Source organism: Brachyistius frenatus, unplaced genomic scaffold (assembly GCF_029030835.1).
Source record: "Brachyistius frenatus isolate BFR_SWC_R1_liver_20210118 unplaced genomic scaffold, ASM2903083v1 Contig_64, whole genome shotgun sequence".
Lineage (NCBI taxonomy): Eukaryota > Metazoa > Chordata > Actinopteri > Embiotocidae > Brachyistius > Brachyistius frenatus.
In genome coordinates, this window is record NW_027210663.1 from 863,953 (window position 1) to 883,813 (window position 19,861).

Below are 19,861 nucleotides of genomic sequence, written 5' to 3' on the forward strand. Positions count from 1 at the left end.
AAAATAAAACAACAGCACAAACATGGAGATATCATGGACCGTGAATATACGTCTAAATACGGCAGAAGTATTCAGACCCCTTAAACAAAATACTAATATAGAAATTACTCCTTTACAAGTACAAGTATTGCGTGATAAATCCTACTTCAATAAGGTAGGTAGGTATTTACTTTATTAATCCCCGAGGGGAAATTTTTTTTTTTTTCGCTGCAGCAGCATACAGAAGTAATAAGATAATAATAGAAATAATAGAATAAAATAATAGAATAGAATAATAGAAAAGCAATAAAATAGCAGTAAATAGCAGTAAAAAATATAAAATGCACAGTATATACAGTACATTATATATATATATTATATACAAACAAACCAAGAAACAGTCAACATATATATATATACAGTACAGTATATATCTATATATATTATATACAAACAAACCAAGAAACACAGTCAACAGTGTTATAATAATAATAATAATAATAATAATAACAGCAATAATGCCTTTTCTCTAATCTTTCACTGCCTTGAAAAATAGTGTTTTTTTTTTTAAAGCTCAACAAGAGATGGATAAAGAAAGGATGGTTTAAAAAATAAATAAATAAATAAATGCTGAGATACTGGATCTTTTGAACTTTTAACGAAATGTGAGAAGTTTAGAGGGACAATTTACCATTTGGTGGAGACATTTGAGAAGTGACCGTGACTACACTCAGCTTTTTTGTAAGACATCAGAAGACAAACAGGTTGGAAACCACTGGATTCGTCTTCATCAATGCATTGTATTTTAAAAGCTTGTTATATTATCCACTGGGTCAAACCTTCATCTGAAATGGAACAAAAGTTGTCAAATAAATGTTGTGGAGTAGAAAGTACAAGATTTCCTTCTGAAATGTAAAGTACATTTAAACCACAGACTACTTATTTCAAATGTACTTAGTTACTTACCATCACTGCCTAAAAGAATTGGACTTTAATAGGCAGCCTACACAAGTGGAAGGTAATGGAGTAATTTTACTTGCTGCATTGGTCCTTCTACCAAAGATCGAAATACTTCTTCCAGCAGCGGTAGTACACGGAAACTGTTCAACTCATACACATGCATCAGCCTGACTTCCGGTTTGATGTTGACCCAAATGTGGATAACTTCACGGATTTATAGTTTGTGGTTGGGCAATAATTAATTTATCCCACCAACATAAAATTAATTGGTGAAAGAAAACACAAAGACTGGCTTATATATGTCTAAATAAAGATACCTAGTGTGATATGACTAAGGAAACCCACATAATTCACGTTACTTCATTGGTAATACGCATTTAATCAGACACACAATTATCTTAGCCTGACATTAACCCAACAGTCAATATCATATGTAACAAATTAGCTCTCAATCTGTACATATACAACTTTACAATACATCGGATTATACTAAGGAACTCGGGTATATCTGCACTGCCCTCATGTGGAGAAAAGTGAGAACTGCGTCCAGTGTTTCACTTCATGAATCGCAATGCAATACTCAGTTTGTTTGATTGTGCATAAATGTTTATTCATTACAACAGACTAGTTATGCTTACTAGCCTATAAACTCAAAATTAAAAGGCGAGTTAAAAGAACCCTCAAACAAAACAAATTTCCAGCACACTTCTGTTCGTCAGGTTTCATAAGCGTTCGTTAAATGTCGGCAATTCTCTGACTTCACACAATTTCAACACTGAAAATAACACTGGGGAATAATTTTAAAAAATGAGTAAACATTCTACCAACAGAAAATGAAGTAGATGAGAAACTGAATGAGAAGAAGGAAAGTGCGTATTTATGGTTTAACCAGGCAGGATATGAGTTCTGTCGAACCCGCAGAACGAATCTCTTTTATATAATACCGAGTTTTCACTTCCTCTGTATCAGAGCATATTGTGTGTATGTTGGCGTTACAGAATACTACAGCTTTGGTCCCAACACTCCCCAGAATCTATCCTTTTTAAATGCCAGCCCAAATTATTACCTCTGATAAACACTGAGAACTTTACTTATTTGCTTCCTCCCGTTTTACGGTGAAGCTGCACACTGATCGTGTGAGGGTGCAGAGTATCCTGGAAAGATTCAAAGGTGCAACGTACCTGCAGCTGGCTGACTGCTATTTTAGTATAAAGCACCCTCAAATTCTCTTGTCCATGCTACTCATGGGTAAATTTCAGGAAAGTTGGACATCATACAGCAACCACTATGATGCTGCCAGGTGTCTGGAAGTGTTGAAAAGCCCGACGCATATAATATTAGAGCCAGCAGCTTGTTATAGTTCTCACTTTACTTTGCACGTCAACTAAATGTTACCCATAAGGCTTGTGATAAGAGGACAATGAAAAGCGTTGACCTAGTTGCACAACAAAAAAAAAAGGATGTATGTGAAACTGATGGGAAGACACCCAAACAACGGATCAAGCCAATCGAACGATGTCTGAAGCAGCATGAACTTTGGCTACGAACTAAAACCTATTTTCATAGCTTATAGTTCCACTAGAAATCTGCATGGAAGTAAAAACACAAGCAGTGGGAAAATCTCAAGAAACAAAATGATTAAATGAACTTCAGTGTTGTCTATTTTGTGTGAACCATGGATGTGCTGAACAGAAGTTTCTGCTTTTTCTTCTTCTTCTTTCCACCTTTCTCATCTGAAAGAGAACAAGTCAAAGATGAGTGCAAAGTCTGAGAGCAAACAATGTGGCTTTATAGAATAATAAAAAAATAAATAAAAATAAAAACTTAAATGCGACGGAGGTGATTCCGAGGTTCCAGACCTGGTTCAACCACAGGTTGTGGAGGAGAAGCTGGACCGTTGTCCAGCTGAAGAAGTGCCTTTTCAAAGGCCTGACTGAAGGAGTTCTGAAAGCTGGGCACGGGGACGCGGTCTGACCCGTCACTTTCACCATCGCTATCAGCTGCTGGGGGAGCGAGCAGCTTATCTGCATGGGAACAGACACAGAACTGAGTTCAAGAAGCTTTCTGGGTGCGAACGCTTCTTAACAGATGTAAAAACGTTTTTTTTACAGGAAATGCACAATAACACACAAAGCTCCAGTGACTTCACCCACACACTTAACACGGATCAACTGATACAAGCATCTAAAGTTTTCGATTGAAAAACTTGGCAAGAAATTTGGGTGATATGATACTTCACCGACAAGCACACATTTAAAATATGTGGAAACAAAAATAAGGTGCATCGAGGCTTATGAAAGACAAAGCCCATATAGACAAACCTTATCAATAAAATTGCAGAGCTTTATTTTCCACATACGCACATTAGAACAGCCTTAGTTACTTTTACATAAATTATATACATATACACACCCTATAATAGTTGGTCTTTGTCAGCTCTAAAAATGATACATTCAGTATTTGTTTTTTACCTATAAGGTCGATCGGCACTGATGCTTTAATTTTAGCCGCTCCAAAGAACTTCAGTCTGACTGCTGCAGCTTACTATGCCCGGATGTGTCTTATGACTATTCAAAGTTTTTGTTTAAGTGATTCTACCAAATGAATTTTCAAACTCCAGTCAACTCAATTTTGATTTTTAATACACTTATTAAATGATTCCAGGCTAATTCTGTGATGCCGATCAACACTTTTACAAGCCACCACAACATCTGCAGTCTCGCTCTACCTTTCTTTGGAGTGATCCTGGGCCCAGCATCAACTCTGGCTTTCCCATCTCTTAGCATCTACACAGGACACAGTCAGATTCACACCACGTCAAGTCATGTGATGTGTTTCCCTCATGACAAAGGCATTCTGAATGAATACTGTCACCATACACACCTGTGCAAAGGACATGCACTGGGAATCATCCTCCACGCTACCCACAGCGGGTGACGGCACATTCAGAATTGGGAATTTCATCCCATCTACAACAACAGAAGGAAAGGAAGGAAAAGGAATTATCACTCGAGTCACACACAAGCAGCTGACAGGAGTAAACTCGTAGCACTGGAAGAGCTGATCTTACCAGATGAAGGACTGCAGCTGAGGGGGGAAGGAGGGGCAAAAGTAAAGTCCGGTTGAATTGGGGGACTGCTGTTGAGAGGCGGAGGGCCGAATGCTGGGAAATTTTGAAGGTTCTCCAGTCCAATGTGCACCTCAGGATCTGAGGGGACACATGGGTGCAAATACAATGCAGTGAAATGATGCATCTCAAACTATATATTTCAAACTAAAAGTGATCAGCTGTACTTACATTTACCCTGCTTCTTGTTCTCCTCAATTTCAATCCGCTTCTCTCTGCGCTTCTCATCCCGAACTTTCTTCTGCCTCAGGCGCTTTCTTTTCTCCAAGTCGTCTAAAAAAGTTTTTGGGGGGAAAGTTTTAACCAAACAACTCTATGAAAGCCCGACAATTTGAAATGGTCATCCTGAAAACTCAGTTTGAAATGTTCTTACCTGCAAACGTATCTAGAGTTTCTTTGGACAGGATCGGAGGCTGCAGAGCTAACTCACATATGCTGAACTCGCATGTGAGCGGCAGATGAGCCAGATAGCGATGCCGACGACGGATGTCCTGAAACAAAGGGACACAAGAGAAATCAGTAATAACAATCATCATTTTCAGAGTTTTAATTAGAGATTGTTTGCTGACCTCTGTGACTGTGTGTCCCACAATCTCCACCACTGTGGCGGTGATGGAGTCAGGACTGGCCTCCAGGCTGCCGTATTCACGCAACAGACAGCGCACATTCACAGGATGCAGGAACATCTGCTGGCAGTCGTCAGCTGGAGGGAGAAACATGTTAAAAGAGACAAGAAAAATTGATGAGGAAAATGTAATTAAGACTGAAACAGGAAAGAAAAAAAAAAAACAACAGCCCGGAAAATCCGATATCCTGCACTGCTTCCGCTGAGCTGTAATATTTCCCAACTTTTTAATCTATGCTTATCTACGTTAAAGGTCGTACAATTGTGATTTATTGAACAAATAGTAGTCCAATTGTTTTCATTCTGGGGCTCAGTGTGCTGCAATACTGATCCTAAGTAGCAATTCTGTGTGCAATTAGTTTAACACTCAAAAACAAACCGTCATCGTTCTCAAAACAACGTTTTATTCAGAGCAGGTCAGTTTGACACAAGTAGAAAATCTAACTACACTTTTTCTTTGGGTTTAGAAAAGCGATTTTCAAAGATCATTACTTTTTGTGGCAGGAGTTTGTTGTGCAGTGCAGGTAGGAAAGCAGAGAACGACCCACCTTGGTAGAAATAGTAGTAAGGTCCGTGCACCACACTGGCTGAGGGGCGGCCCGACTCTGCCTGGTTGGCTGGACTCTTGTCATCCAGCTCGGGCTCTGGAGCTGCATCCATCGTAGCCAGGGGAGGCTCTTCCAGCACACTCTCCAGAGTGGCCTCAGGGAAACCGGGTGCCTCTGCAGCTGCATCTTCTGTAAACTCTGCCACCTCATCGTCAAATGCAGAGGAGTACTGCAGCACAGGCTGAGGGGGGAGGGGGGACAGAGGTGACGATGGGTATAACCAGGTATAACATATGAAATAGAAGTTATAATCCCACGGAAGAATGTGCTAGTAAACTAATTTGATCCCAACAACAGAGTGGAAAAGGTCTTTTTAGACTCACCTTGGCACAGCAGTTGTTCGTCACAACTTCCTCCACAGGAGAAGCAGGTTCTTTCAGAGTCAGAGAGGAAAGGTCAAGACTGTCTGCATTTGCCTTCTGCTGCTTCAGCAGCATTTCCTCTCGCTCCTGAACCACAAAAACACACACAGACAGTTAAATGATCAGTCTACAGCTCGTATGGTTTTACTTGGTGATAAAGTGGGTTTTATATTCCACTTGGAGACATGCAAAAGAAAAACATGCCTGCTCCATTCATACATTTTAAAACTCAAATTGCACACCGATTATTTTCTTGTTTGGTGCCACAGAGAGGCGAGCATCTTTACCTGCAGAAGACACAGGGCGTTCTGAATGAAGCAGCCATTGAGGTCCTCTTCCTGGCTAAGCTGAGCCTGCAGGACTGCATTCTCCTCAGCCACCAGGCTCAGTACCTGCGCCGGCGAGGTCAGCAGCAGCTTGGAGTACGGACTCAAACAAGCATCTACAAAACACATTAACAACAGGGTTTAATAAAACTTTCCTAACACCTATTTGTTGCCTACTTGGTCTCTCAAGTTATTCTGTAACAGACTGTAAATTTGTAGTTTATGTACACTGCTCAAAAAAATAAAGGGAACACTTAAGCAACACATCCTAGATCTCAATGAATGAAATATTCCAGTTGAAAATCTTTACTCATTACATAGTGGAATGTGTTGAGAACAACATAACATAAGAATGATCAATGGAAATCAAAATCATTATCCCATGGAGGTCTAGATTCAGAATCATACTCAAAATAAAGTGGAAAAATCAGATCACAGGCTGATCCAACTTCTGTGGAAATTCCTCAAGACAAGTCAAAATGAGTCTCAGTAGTGTGTGCGGCCTCCACGTGCCTGTATGCACTCCCTACAACGCCTGGGCATGCTCCTGATGAGACCACGGATGTTCTCCTGAGGAATCTCCTCCCAGACCTGGGTCAAAGCATCAGTCCACTCCTGGACAGTCTGTGGTGCGACGTGGTGTTTGGTGGATGGAACGAGACATGATGTCCCAGATGTGATCGATTGGATTCAGGTCTGGGGAACGGGCAGGCCGGTCCGTAGCGTCAATGCCTTCATCATGCAGGAACTGCTGACACACTCCAGCCACATGAGGCCTAGCATTGTCATGCATCAGAAGGAACCCAGGGCCCACTGCAGCAGCATATGGTCTTCCAATGGGTCTGAGGATCTCATCCCGGTACCTAATGGCAGTCAGGGTACCTCTGGCTAGCACATGGAGGGCTGTGCGGCCCTCCAAAGAAATGCCTCCCCAGACCGTCGCTGACCCACCACCAAACCGGTCACGCTGGAGGATGTTGCAGGCAGCAGAACGTTCTCCACGGCGTCTCCAGACTCTGTCACGTCTGTCACATGTGCTCAGTGTGAACCTGCTCCCATCCGTGAAGAGCACAGGGCGCCAATGGCGAAGCTGGCAATCTTGGTGTTCTCTGGCAAATGCCAATCACCCTGCACGGTGTTGGGCTGTAAGCACAGGTCCCACTTGTGGACGTCAGGCCCTCGTACCACCCTCATGGAGTCTGTTTCTGACCGTTTGAGCAGAAACATGCACATTAGTGGCCTGCTGGAGGTCATTTTGTAGGGCTCTGGCAGTGCTCCTCCTGTTCCTCCTTGCACAAAGGAGCAGATAGCGGTCCTGCTGCTGGGTTGTTGTGCTCCTACGGCCCCCTCCACGTCTCCTGGTGTACCGGCCTGTCTCCTGGTATCTCCTCCATGCTCTTGACACTGTGCTGACAGACACAGCAAACCTTCTTGCCAGAGCGTGCATTGATGTGCCATCCTGGATGAGCTGCACTACCTGAGCAACTTCTGTGGGTTGTAGACACCGCCTCATGCTACCTCTAGTGGTGAGGGCGCTGGCAAAATGCAAAAGTGACCAAAAGTCAGCCAGAAAGGATGAAGACAGAGAAATGGTTTGTGGTCACCACCTGCAGAACCGTTCCTTTATAGGGGTTGTCTTACTAATTGCCTCATTTCAACCTGTTGTCTGTTCTATTTGCACAACAGCAGGTGAAATTGATTCACAATCAGTGTTGCTTCCTAACTGGAGAGGTTGATTTCCCAGAAGTGTGATTGACTTGGAGTTACATTGTGTTGTTTAAGTGATCCCTTTATTTTTTTGAGCAGTGTATATATATATATATATATATATATGCATATATTAAAGTAAAAAAATGGTTCTTATATATGGTTCTCTTTAAGAGTTCTCTTGAGTATTGTTGCAGGAAGACATACACTCTGACCTCCAAAGCGAACAGGCTCCTCCACCTTCACCCACTGAGAGCTGGGCATGGCCACCAGAGCCCCCTTTTCCCTCCGCATTAGGCGCATGGTGATTACATCACCAGCCACATACTGTCTGGTCTCCATAGCTACCACACTGCAACAGCAAAAGGTACAGTCAATCACAAATACTGACCAAATCTTCTGAACTTCTTTTATGTGAATCTAATTAAGAAATTGTTAACTCCTCTACTCTACTTCTGCAGTCTGTCACTTCAGAGTTTGCCAAAGACCTTTTTTTTTGTTCTTCTTCTTATTTGTTTACCTCTTCAAGTCGGCAGTCTGCACAGCCTCATAGCAGATGGGGCACTTGGACCAGCTCTTGTCACTAAGAGACAGGTAGTGCAGCATGCACGGCCAGCAGAAGATGTGTCCACACCGAGTGATGCGGGCTGCCAGAGGAGGGTACAGGCAGATGGGGCAAGATGGCACCTCATGGCTATAGATGCGCTGCAGACATACAGAAAAGGTTTGTCACCATGTGCTTTACTTTTTGTTAAACATAACTACGTAACTGGAGTTTCTTAAATGTTGGTAATGAGGGTAAAGATTTTTTTTCCCTGGCAGACACTCACCACCTGCTGCACACAGTCCCAGTTGACCAGAGTGTCTGGATCAGTGAAGTGAGCCTTGTAGTCCTGGTCATCAGTCACCACGAACTGACAACTGAAACACACAAAGACAGAGTGACTCCCACATGCTCAGTCTCTCCATTTCATATCATTCACTGTCTGAGGGGCTGCTTACTTAGCCTGCAGGAAAAGCTCCTTGTTGAAGGGCTTGTGCTTGTGGCCCCATTTGTTTCGGCGGCCCCAACCGGAGTTGCCTCCATCTCCGAAGCCACCATTACCTCCACGGGGTTCAAAGGTGAAGTTCAGCAGATGGTTCAGGCTTATTTTTTTCGGTCCAGCAAACTGAGCCGGGCTAAACTCTGCCCGGCGCGTCTCTGCTACCTGGAGAGCCAGAGGTGGATAACAATTTATTTAAGATTTATTTTTGGCAAGCAAATGTTGCACTATCCTAAAAAGTTGATCACATAAAAGAAAATACTCTAAACGAAGTAAATAAGACTTTATTCATTGAGAATACCAACCTCCTCCCGTCGTCCTCCACCTGTAACTCCATACAGTCGTCCTCCACTTCTCTGAGGGGGTCTCTTGTCAAAATTCTTGCTTTTCTGTGAATTGGTGCGGCGAGTGCCGGTGAAACTGTCGGCTTTGGGAAGTGAGGGCTCACGCTTGCGGCTGTAGCGCTTGGAGCCTCCATTATTTTTACTTTCTGAAATTTAAATAAATAACATACCTCAGGTGCAAAAAAAAAAAATAAAGTATTAAAAAGTATTACAGGGAATCTGGTTACATGTGGACACGTAAACACAATCAAAATCTCATGTCACTTATGCGTTGGGTGAAAGCTACCCCTACTGTACATTTCATCCCCATCTGAAGGAACATTTAAAATTAAAGTTTAATTAATAGAGGCAACATGTGTGTGTTATGCATTTTCTATCTTCAACGTGTGATAATCTAATTACTATTTTAAGAAGCCATGAAAGAGAACCCTAACCCATATTTGAAGGAGGCATACTTGGACTGTGTTCAGGTTTGGCATGTAAATTATATACTGTGATTTAAAAAAAAAAAAAAAAAAAAAAAAACTTACACAAAAATTAATAACTTTTTATTGGTTATTAAAATATGTCGGTGTGTCTTTTTGCATTACAACCGCGCTCCACGAATACAAGGCAGAGATAGATGGCAGACTAGAAAAGCGTTGGTGCGTGCAAATATTAGCTGCAGTTCTTGACTGTTGGTGGGTCAAATGTTTTTGACAGCGACGTCAGACATACCAGATAAACAATGTCTGCGGTACCGGTAGGCCCCGACAGGCCACGGGGCGACGAGTGGCAAGTAGTGTACACAGTGTTTATCGACCTCGAGTGACATGCATGCGGTCCACTGCGGGGTGTTCACCTGTTTTGGGTTTAGAATCGGCCGGTGCTGGTCCTGTGGAGCTGGAACGGGGCGGAACCTTGGTACTGGTGCTGCTGTTGGGGTTTTTCTCCATGTTTGTCTCCGTGCAGCGAGCGCTGTTGAGGCCGAGCTCCGGGCAGAGAGCCGCCGAGCTCTCTGGCATGAAACGGAAAAACGGAGGAGGAAAACGGGCTGCAGTGAGTGCGGGTCAGGCGACGAAGGCCCTGATTCATTTCTGTCAAACGCGGAGACCCCATTACGGCGACATCTTGACAATAAAACAAACCAGAGGAGAAAAAAAAAAGAGACACGATTTCGGCGTCTCAAGTAATGAAAGCGGTAGGAGGAGAGGACGAAAACTCGCCACGCGGGGCCAAGACCCCTGAAGTTAAAGAGTTTTACTCGTTAAGGAAAACAATATGCCTTTAATAAGGCGTCAAATGTTTTCCAGAAACTGGAAAACGTGACAATTTCAGGATTTTAACCAAAAAAAGATATCCCTTTCCACGAGCTTGCATTAATGGCGACGGGTCGCCAGACAGGAACCTGAGAGACCCGGATGTTTCTTGTACTGCTTGCCTGTTTAGTACGGAGGCCCAGCTAGGCATCATGGGAAATGTAGTTATAACAACGCTGACAGATTAGGATTAGTTTCACGGCTGTGAAGGGAGAAAATGGATTTAGTAAAAATATGTTTGTTTCCCTGTTATCTTAAAGACATAGTATGACACAGCACTGAAGCAATACCAAAATTGTTAAAGGTTGTGCTTCATCATAATTTTTCAATTGACAGTGGATGTCTGTTCATCCTTAATCACCCCTCTACTCAGAAATGTTTTTCTTCTTGATCCTACTGTTGAATATTTGACCTTTACTGTGCAGAAGGATGTATGTGCAGAGTTTGAAACTAGAAGGCTGTTTTCAGTTTTATTTTTTTTTGCTGAAAGGGCAAAGTTTCCCTGTAGTCTGATTTTAAGGGATGTGTCTGAGCATATCTGACATCACAACTAGTCTGGAAGCCAATCCTGCTCCATCATTAAATTTATGAACAAACACTGAGAATGAGCTTCACCATAAAGTAAGAGACATCTTGTATACAGCAGTTAAACTTGTGAAAATAAATATATTTGCATATTCAAAGGTTGTTGGATTTGTGAAGAGAAGGATTTGATGTACTTTGAAGAGGATAACTGAACCTTTTTTGTTTTAAATAACTATCAGACACACATCAGAGTATTTAGGGCCCGAACACCGATGGTGTGAAAGCCTTATTGTTCTTCAAGGAATTATTATTCCGCTTTATTATTATGCTCCGTAAACAATTGCATTTTTGGAGGCTTTATCATACTCAAAAACTTATGAAAGTGAGCACACACATCTCTCCCGGTGAAAAATTACTTTTGGGTCACTTCTTTTGCAATAGTGACTTTTTTTTTCTTCATAATTTGGCTTAAACCCCAAACCTTCTTGCTAAAAGGCAACAGTGCTAACTACTGCACCACCAACCTTCTCAGGAGTTTGTCTGCATTATGACAAATCTTTGGCTCTGTGCAACCTATAACTCCACCGTCCACAAATATTCATTCAAATGTGATCAAAATTGCCGCAGACATTCTTTGGATAGTAGATATACATGTTTTCAAGCGGATATTAAATATCTTCCTGTAATGTGTAGTGTATGCAAAACTTTTTCAATTTCTCCAAACGTTTCAACTTCACCAAAAGTTGAATCACCATTAACAGGCCAAGGTGGAATCTGAACCATTAATGACAACCGTGGTGAAGCAGAATCTTTCACCTGTTGAGTTAACCAGACTGTCGATTGAGTCACTGGAAAGCTCTGCGTGAACTCTGTGAAACACTTTCTCCTGCCGCAAGTCATTCTCAGCATCGAAGATAGTCCAGCGGTCTAGGACACCGATCTCGTGAAGACACAGGTTCAAGCCCCGCTCAGGTATTACACATGGTTCATGGTGGGCAAGTCCCTCTAATGGCAAGCCACACGGGTTTGGATTTGTATGTGCAGTCATACTAATACCAAACCAAAGGTCAACAACAATATAAAAATCAACAACAACAACAATCCCCCAGAGATATTTTAAAAACAGATTTAATTTATAAACAAAATACAGATTAGCACACAGTATAACAGTATAAATAGAAAATAAATTCCATAGAACTTCTTACGCTTCACAGTGGCAGTTATATTGTCTTAGATAATTGCTTTTTTTTCATTTTTTTTTTTTTAGAACAGTGTTATAGTAATCCAGTATCACCATTTTCTGTTCAGAGAATCAAACATGTGAGCTTGCTGTTGAAAGATACTTAGGCCGGTCTGCCAGCCCAAATTATTCCTGTGCCAATGTGTGAAAATCGTCTTGTAAAGTATCTCTCTGTTGCAGACAGACATACAATCCACAGTTGTTGTTGGTTTTTTTTTTTTAGCACTGAGCAGCTGCAGTAAACCAGGCTTCCCCAAAGTCAGATATGTATTTCTTCAAATGCTTCTTTTAGCCCTTTCTATCAATCCTGTAACAAAAATAACCAAAACCATGCATCATTGGAGCACTTGAATTTAGCAGCATACACGTTGTGAAGTCACTCTTCTTCATCTTCCTCACTTCCTGATTCATCTTCAAATAGTTCCTTTTTGTCTCTTGTTAGGGTGCAATTCAGAATTGATTTGCGAATCTTTTCTTTTTCTTCTGCAAATAAAAAAAATGAGATGAAGGTCAAATTGCATTTTTCTTTGTCTTGTAATCAATGTCTTGAAATTCAATATAGTCGTCTCCAATATACAATTTAAAATAATTTTACGTGAAATGCTTCAACACATTCGGTAAGATTGATGTTCAACACTGGTAAAACATTTTAAATTAATACACAGATACCATTAATGAAGAGGTTTTTTTTTTAACAAATAAATAGATGAATCGCTGGCTGAAATTACAGAGTTCAGAATAAAATTGGACAGCATTCAATTAAATCTCTTACCTTCATTTTTACATTGAGGGAGCATTCGATGGAGCTGCTGGGTGTTGTATCGTATCAGAAACTTCTGACATGTTCTAATTGTTCCTGCACAAACAAATGCATTCATTTAATATTTAAGATTAACAAAATGCATGTCTGACGTGTTGAAGTTATTCTTACCGCCCACATGCAAACAGTTCAGAAAACATGGAATTTTTTGCCCGCGAGTTTCAACACTGGTTATGAAAGGCAGAGCAGACCAGAGGAGTTTGTAACACCTTTTGGGGAAACGTAGAAATACTATTCCCGTATGAGCATTCAGATATTTCACTAAAAAGAGACAAAACAACAGAGAACACAAAGAGGTCAGTCAACACTTCTGCGTCGTGATAGCGTTGTAATATTTTAGAGTGAAGACCAGTATCATCACCTGAGTCTACAGACTGGAAGAATCTCTTAATATTGTCATGTTAAGGTCTCTAAACAGATCATAGTAATTATCCTGCAGGAAACCTTGACAGAATAATATCAGTGTCTTCGACAGAACTACTTTACCCATGTGAAGTTTGAGTACCTTACTGTAATTGTAAATTGCATACGTTTTTGTTTTCCATGCCTTTATATACCAATAATCCATGTTGTTTTAACATTTCCTTGACATTCATATTTGAATGAGGTTGTCTTTTATTCTACACACGATAATTAAGTGTATCGAGACATTGTTCCATGGTGATTTTGCACTGTAAATTAAAATTAAATGATAGAGTTTGTTACGGTAAAAATAAATAAATAAATTTATTCCACCTCTGCTTACCAGAAAATCGGATGCTACTCAAAGCAGCCCCGTAGTCTCCGTGTGTGCGGGCCACTGCAGCCTTCACGGCGCCTGAAACTGCTCGATCATCCAGCCGCAGCAAGTGGCTTCTGTCTGTCACGTTGACTTCGCACAGTAAATACCTGCCGAGTTATAAAAAAAAAGGTGCCATCAGACACATGAACATACAAAATACGAGTACAAGAAAACCCCGAGAGCACATTTTACCTCGACTTCGTCCGCACCATCGTTGTCTCTTCTTCCGTGGGAACTTCCGTCAACAAAACGCTCTTACTTACCGAACAGTCGCACCAGCGCCACGCGCTGGACGTTAACGGTACTGCGGGTGTATTTGACACTTCTCACGGGGCAGCACGAATTTGTATTTTGCTTTATTCACCTTTCTCGTTAACAACACATCTGGACCGTTTTTCTAACCGGAAACAAAAACACACAAAAAAAAACCCACTTAAAGTTAATAACACTCCACCAAACGGAAGAAATGACCGATGATAACTTTTGGACTGGTCAAGATCCTTCTTTTGCATCTTAAGTAACACAATACACGCAATTGAAGAGGAAACAGGAAGAGCTATGCATTAAACCATTCATACCCCCTCCTCCCCCACCTCGGTAACTATGACAACCTCCATCGTTCACAGCCAATCACAATCTTCCTTTACCGTCTCTCGTACACGTTTCACGCCATCTTGAAATTATACCTTCAGTTTGTCAAGTCGCTCCTAAATTTAAAAAAAAAAAAAAAAAAAAAAAGAAAGAAAAAAAAAAAAAAAAGCACAGCATCTAATTTTCATTACCGCTGCGGTGCTCCGACCATGAACGGCTCTCGAAACAAACCTTCGCAGACGGTCGGCAAGGGACAGACGGACGCGGACGCCGGCGTGGAGACGAACCACCGGGACAGAAAGACCGGCGGAGGAATGCTGAAGAAGCTGAAGTCGAGGCGCAGCCAAACGGAGAAGTGGCCTGCGGTCACGGAGGATGAACTCCGGGCTCTGGGAAGAGATATCTCCCCGGATCACGTCCTGGGTCTCCGGGTTGTCACGGAAGGTGCGTTATGTGCGCGTTAACTCGGTGTAAGTTCACGTAATGTGGTGAGTTTACGCAGTACGTTAGACTTAAGTCGGACGAGCAACGCTAGCTGTTGTAGCCAGAATAACGTCCAGGGGCGTAAGTAAGAGTTTGGTCCAACCAGGGGGGCAGCTAGGTTTTTTTTTTTTTTGGGGGGGGGGGGGGCACCCTGTCCTAAAAGCTGCAGTAATGTTCTTTTAAAAGCTAAGCACGTATCATCATCTTGTAAAGTTATTCTGCCCAATTTGGGTCCAAAACCTGTCGCTTTATTTTGGACACGAGGAAACGAGATATTTTCCACTATGATAAATAGTAGTATTAAAGTTATTGCACAGTGCAGAGGTTCTTCTGCTGCTGCTGGTTGATAGTCAGGTGATGCTTCTCTGTGGTTTTTGCCACTGTGCGTGACCCCATTGCATTACACATTGTTTGAGTACAAACTTTTGCACCTAAAGGTAATTTATAAGGATTTTTGACCTCCTTCCAGTTTCTCCTTTAAGTTTGTCATCACCTTCTGTCTCATATGTAACTGCGTTGCTTGAAACCACAGAGTTAGATCCCATGGTTTGTCATCGGACACCCTGTTTACAACAGTTGTAGCTAAGGCTAAATGCCTCCCATTGTTTTGAATCTTTTCCCGGACCAGACAACAATGGCATTACTTCCCTTCTCCTTCACAACGCCTTGTTGAAAAGCTTGGAGCCTGTGCAACAGCATAACTCACTGCAAGGTGCAGGAGCCAGAAAACAGACGCTGAAAGCCTAGTTGCAAATGGAAAGCCTTTGAGCTACAAATTATGTTGTGACCTACCACAAATGTCCTGATATAAGTATTGGTAAATCCTAATGAAATTTTTTTGGGGGGTAAATCAAACAGAAGACCCGCTGTTTGCTGATGGGTGCTTGTTGTCAGATAATGGATTCATTCATTAGTTGTTTGTCCTTTTTATAACTCGCAGTGTTTTCACATTACAGACTATCTTTGCAGACCCGAGGACAACGTCTACAACATTGACTTTACACGTTTCAAAATAAGAGATCTTGAGACGGGGATAGTGCTGTTTGAGATCGCCAAACCGCCTAACAGTGGTAAGTGTCAGGTTGACGTTTGCCACCACATCAAGCTTAATGTTCCTAAAAATGTAGGACTGACTGAAATTAAAATGCAAAAATGGTGGGCCCTCTTTGAGAGGTTACACCCACAAACACATGGATGGTGTCCAGTTGTACCCTTTTGGGTGTTTTTGCAGTCAAAGTAAAGCATGAAAACGACAGTCTTTCCCAGTTTCATATTCTTTATCTGTGTTACTTATATCTTGATAAACATTCATCAAAGAATACAGTCCCTCAAGTTGGATCAATAATTCAGTAGTCTATTATTTTGTATTGCTTTCATTTCACTAATAACACATCCTTTAAATGTATTCAGATAAAAAAAAAATTAAAAAAAAGAATTAGGAAACATTCTGTAGATGATTTGTACTCTGACGACGCCAAACTATTACTCACGGCTTCATGTGATTATAGACTGGAAATCCTGTTTACATTAAGGTTTGCACAGCTACTCTGGAGGGCAAATCAATCAGAGACCAGTGTTGATGGTTAGCTATGACGACAGTGAAGTAAAAATGAATAAATATAGTTGCAGCGATGGTAGAGGTTTGTCACACATGGAGGTCAATGGCGATTGGTTAAAGGCTGCTCCAATCATTTAAGAAATAATTATACTCTATCAGCGCAGTCAGTTTTATCATATGTAGGCTGCCAATTATTGCAATGTTTACCAATCTTGTCAGTACTGGATGTCAGTCATTACACGTTCCCTGTTTCAGGTCCAGTCGAGGGTGAAGAGGAGAGTGGAGAAGTAGACACCAGTGCAGGGCGCTTTGTCAGATACCAGTTTACACCGGCCTTCCTAAAGCTGCGCACTGTTGGTGCTACGTAAGTAAATGAACTATTCTGACTTGGTGATAATCAGTTTTTTCAGCCTCTTAAGAATGAGTTTTAAATTTGGACTTTCTGGTTTCTGTATCCTCCCCGCAGCGTGGAGTTCACAGTGGGTGACCGGCCCATTAACAGCTTTCGTATGATTGAGAGGCATTACTTCCAGGGACGCCTCCTCAAGAACTTTGACTTTGACTTTGGCTTTTGCATCCCGAACAGCCGCAACACATGCGAACACATTTATGAATTTCCACAACTCCCGGAGGACCTCAGTGAGTTCTAGTCAGTTTTGTTCATACTACTGGGTCAGCATTTTACATTGTAAACCAGACATTAATGTTGGTTTGTCTCTCTTTCTCCCCTTCCAGTTCGCCAAATGGTGGCGCACCCTTACGAGACCAGATCAGACAGTTTCTACTTTGTGGACAACAAACTCATCATGCACAACAAGGCAGATTATGCCTACAACGGTGGTCTGTAATATCTGAAAGGAAAAATGTGTGCAATAACTCCCAAGGGATAGATTTCCTGGATTACTTCCTTCCTAAAGCTTCTTTTCGGGGGACAGAAGTATTCTCTCTTTTGTGGATATTATTATGAATGTGAGCCCATACTTAAAAACAAAACAAAACAAAGGACCACATTGGCCTTCATATGAAATCACGGATCCATTCATTAGTACCTCAGAGAGCTCAGTTTCTGGGACTCCGAGGGATGTTTTGTTCAATATTTCTCTGTAATATCTGTCTGAAACTTTTTGTTCTGTACTTTGGTTTGTCATACAGGTATCATGTTACTGCTTGAACACGTTTGCCTTAAGTTTCTTGCCGTCTCTGCTGGAAAGGGACACTTTGAGTCACAGACCTCTCATGGCAACACCGACAGACTGTGTTAGTTCTGATTTCACTTAAGTATATAGTTATCAGTTGATGTTTATTGAAACTACCTTTTGCAAGTGACAATTGTGATTCTCTTTATGGGAAAGCGAGCATTCACTAGTTCTTTTACAGTATTGTTAGTAATTGATGCTCATGTAGGACTAGTTAATACTGTTTTGAGTTCATTCCTCCTTAGATACCAGTTGTGAGTCGCCGCGATTGGTCATGTCAAATATTTAAGCTTGGTGTCCATTTTATTTGATAACCAGTCGACCAGTCTCCTCTTCAGTTGAATATCTTTTAATTCAAGAACAGCATGCGCTCTTTTCATATCAGGTGTCATATTCATCCTACTAAAATATGTCACGTTTTTATGACAAAAACGTTCACATCCTTCGTTCTATGAAACTTTGGGACACGCAAAAGACAAGATAGCAGTATAATTTAAGTTTAATGGACTTGCACACATTTTGCTTGATATGTTGTACATGTTTAAAACGGTTAGGTCTGCCCTCTTTATCGACTCCAATGTGTCAGGAAACTTTTCATGTAATCCCTTGAGGTCTGTCTTCCTGGTTTATTTGACACAACAGCACTGTGAATCCCACTCTTTAGCAGCCGAGTTTGGGTAAAAGTAAGGTTTACCTATTAAACTGGTTGCAGAGTCTATGTTCTGCTCAGGTTCTCACGTTACCAATGAAATAGCCCAGTAGGACAAACTTTAAAAGTACAGAGGGGTGTAGCTTGGTAGTTGGTTTATTTTTAATGAGGCCTGTCTCTTTTTCTATTCACAGAACTCCTGTTTAATTGGTTATACTGGTGATTTGGCAGATTTGAGTCCCTTTACAATAAAGTTTGTCTTTTTTTCTTCTAAACTAATATACACCAGTTTACAGTCTGTCAGATACACCTGTTCAATTTAATGCAACTTTGCACACACTCCCTGTAATAAGACTAACATTTTTTTTCCAACTATTTTTTATTTAGTTTTTCAATTAAGCAAACAGCTCATGACAAGAGTGTGAAAAAAACAACAACTAATACATCTAATTAAAGTGGGCATAGGACTCAGTACAAAAGCAGTTTAGAAGGAATATCATGACTCTTACATTAGTTTAACTTTATAGGAAAGGTATAAATCTGTTTATATGATCATTCACTGTGAGGCTGTTGAATTGTATTCAATCCACCGGAAGGTGGTACTGAACGGTTGGGATGTCCATAATTCTCTGAACACACCAACACTGAAGAGATTGAAATTGGTTACGGCTTGCAACATCATTTCTAGTCCAAATATCCTAAATATATCAAATGTTATCAAGTTGTACTTCTTTAATTTTTGTATGATAAGAAAGGGTCTACCTGGAAGGCAGGAACGAATTCTCTAACCTTGTCAGCATTTGAATCGTGGCTACAACAATGTGGAAATCATTTTACAATCCACAAACGATCCTCTTACTGTACACTGTAACATCGATCCCATGTGCCTTGAATCCAGGTGTGGATTTAACTTTTCTAAACACGTTTCATCCACCTGTGAGACAAACAGCAGCAAGCTGAAGGGAAGAGATTCTCACTCCTCATATCACACTCTTGTTACATATAAAATGTTGAAAGTGCTGCCTTGTATATAACAGGATGTTTTACGTAACCGTGTTGACACATTTCATATTGTCATTATTTACTTTTAAAAGACTGTAAATGTTACAGCGAGGAAGCATCAGTGATAACGCATAATGTAGCTCAATCATAATCTCAACTGGTGGGATATCAGACATGCACCTCGACAGGTGTCGCAGTTACTCCATGACGCTACACAACCTCAATTATTTTGTGTCTTGGACCGAACGGATGTACCTCAGATGGACCGCTGGTTAGCAGCACTTGTGTTTTGGTAGCTGGGAAGGACTGTACCTTATTTTTCCGTACGATATCCATCAGTGGTGTTTTATCTAAATGCTTGGAGAAGTGGGTTCACTTTGTATATCTGCACAAAAAGACCAAGTGACTGACACAAACATTTTATGGATCCGTTCTGTAACCTGTTGTGTGGGCACTTTTTTTTACATGGGCTGATTTTTACAAATGACACATTCATGTCTTATGTAATTTGTTGTAAATAAAAACGTCTGACTGTAAAACATAGTCTCATGGAAAACCTAGTGCTCATTCTAGACGGCTATTAGAGATTTTGTCTCCCGATTTTATAGCCTGCATGTTTCTCAAAAAGTTGTAAGAC

At 41.1% G+C, this 19,861-nt stretch overlaps 3 protein-coding genes across 3 annotated transcripts; 1 reads left to right on the forward strand and 2 right to left on the reverse strand.

Moving 5' to 3' along the window:
* Positions 1 to 1,523: 1,523 nt before the first annotated feature.
* Positions 1,524 to 10,469, reverse strand: rnf10 (ring finger protein 10). The gene is made up of 17 exons (XM_069706631.1): positions 9,923 to 10,469; positions 9,043 to 9,227; positions 8,697 to 8,902; positions 8,525 to 8,615; positions 8,215 to 8,399; positions 7,910 to 8,046; positions 5,949 to 6,103; positions 5,623 to 5,748; positions 5,240 to 5,480; positions 4,636 to 4,769; positions 4,440 to 4,557; positions 4,238 to 4,339; positions 4,010 to 4,147; positions 3,823 to 3,908; positions 3,668 to 3,725; positions 2,799 to 2,963; positions 1,524 to 2,672 (listed from the first exon to the last, which is right to left on the reverse strand). Exons 1-17 carry the CDS (start codon positions 10,083 to 10,085, stop codon positions 2,599 to 2,601), a joined length of 2,364 nt encoding a protein of 787 aa, XP_069562732.1. The 5' UTR covers positions 10,086 to 10,469; the 3' UTR covers positions 1,524 to 2,598.
* Positions 10,470 to 12,016: 1,547 nt separating this feature from the next.
* pop5 (POP5 homolog, ribonuclease P/MRP subunit) lies at positions 12,017 to 14,642 on the reverse strand. The gene is made up of 6 exons (XM_069706633.1): positions 14,568 to 14,642; positions 13,938 to 14,142; positions 13,710 to 13,852; positions 13,076 to 13,225; positions 12,917 to 13,000; positions 12,017 to 12,627 (listed from the first exon to the last, which is right to left on the reverse strand). Exons 2-6 carry the CDS (start codon positions 13,955 to 13,957, stop codon positions 12,521 to 12,523), a joined length of 504 nt encoding a protein of 167 aa, XP_069562734.1. The 5' UTR covers positions 13,958 to 14,142; positions 14,568 to 14,642; the 3' UTR covers positions 12,017 to 12,520.
* unc119b (unc-119 lipid binding chaperone B) lies at positions 14,232 to 19,758 on the forward strand. Its single transcript, XM_069706632.1, has 5 exons — positions 14,232 to 14,780; positions 15,776 to 15,889; positions 16,633 to 16,741; positions 16,844 to 17,016; positions 17,113 to 19,758. Exons 1-5 carry the CDS (start codon positions 14,546 to 14,548, stop codon positions 17,223 to 17,225), a joined length of 744 nt encoding a protein of 247 aa, XP_069562733.1. The 5' UTR covers positions 14,232 to 14,545; the 3' UTR covers positions 17,226 to 19,758.
* The last annotated feature ends 103 nt before the right edge of the window (positions 19,759 to 19,861 follow it).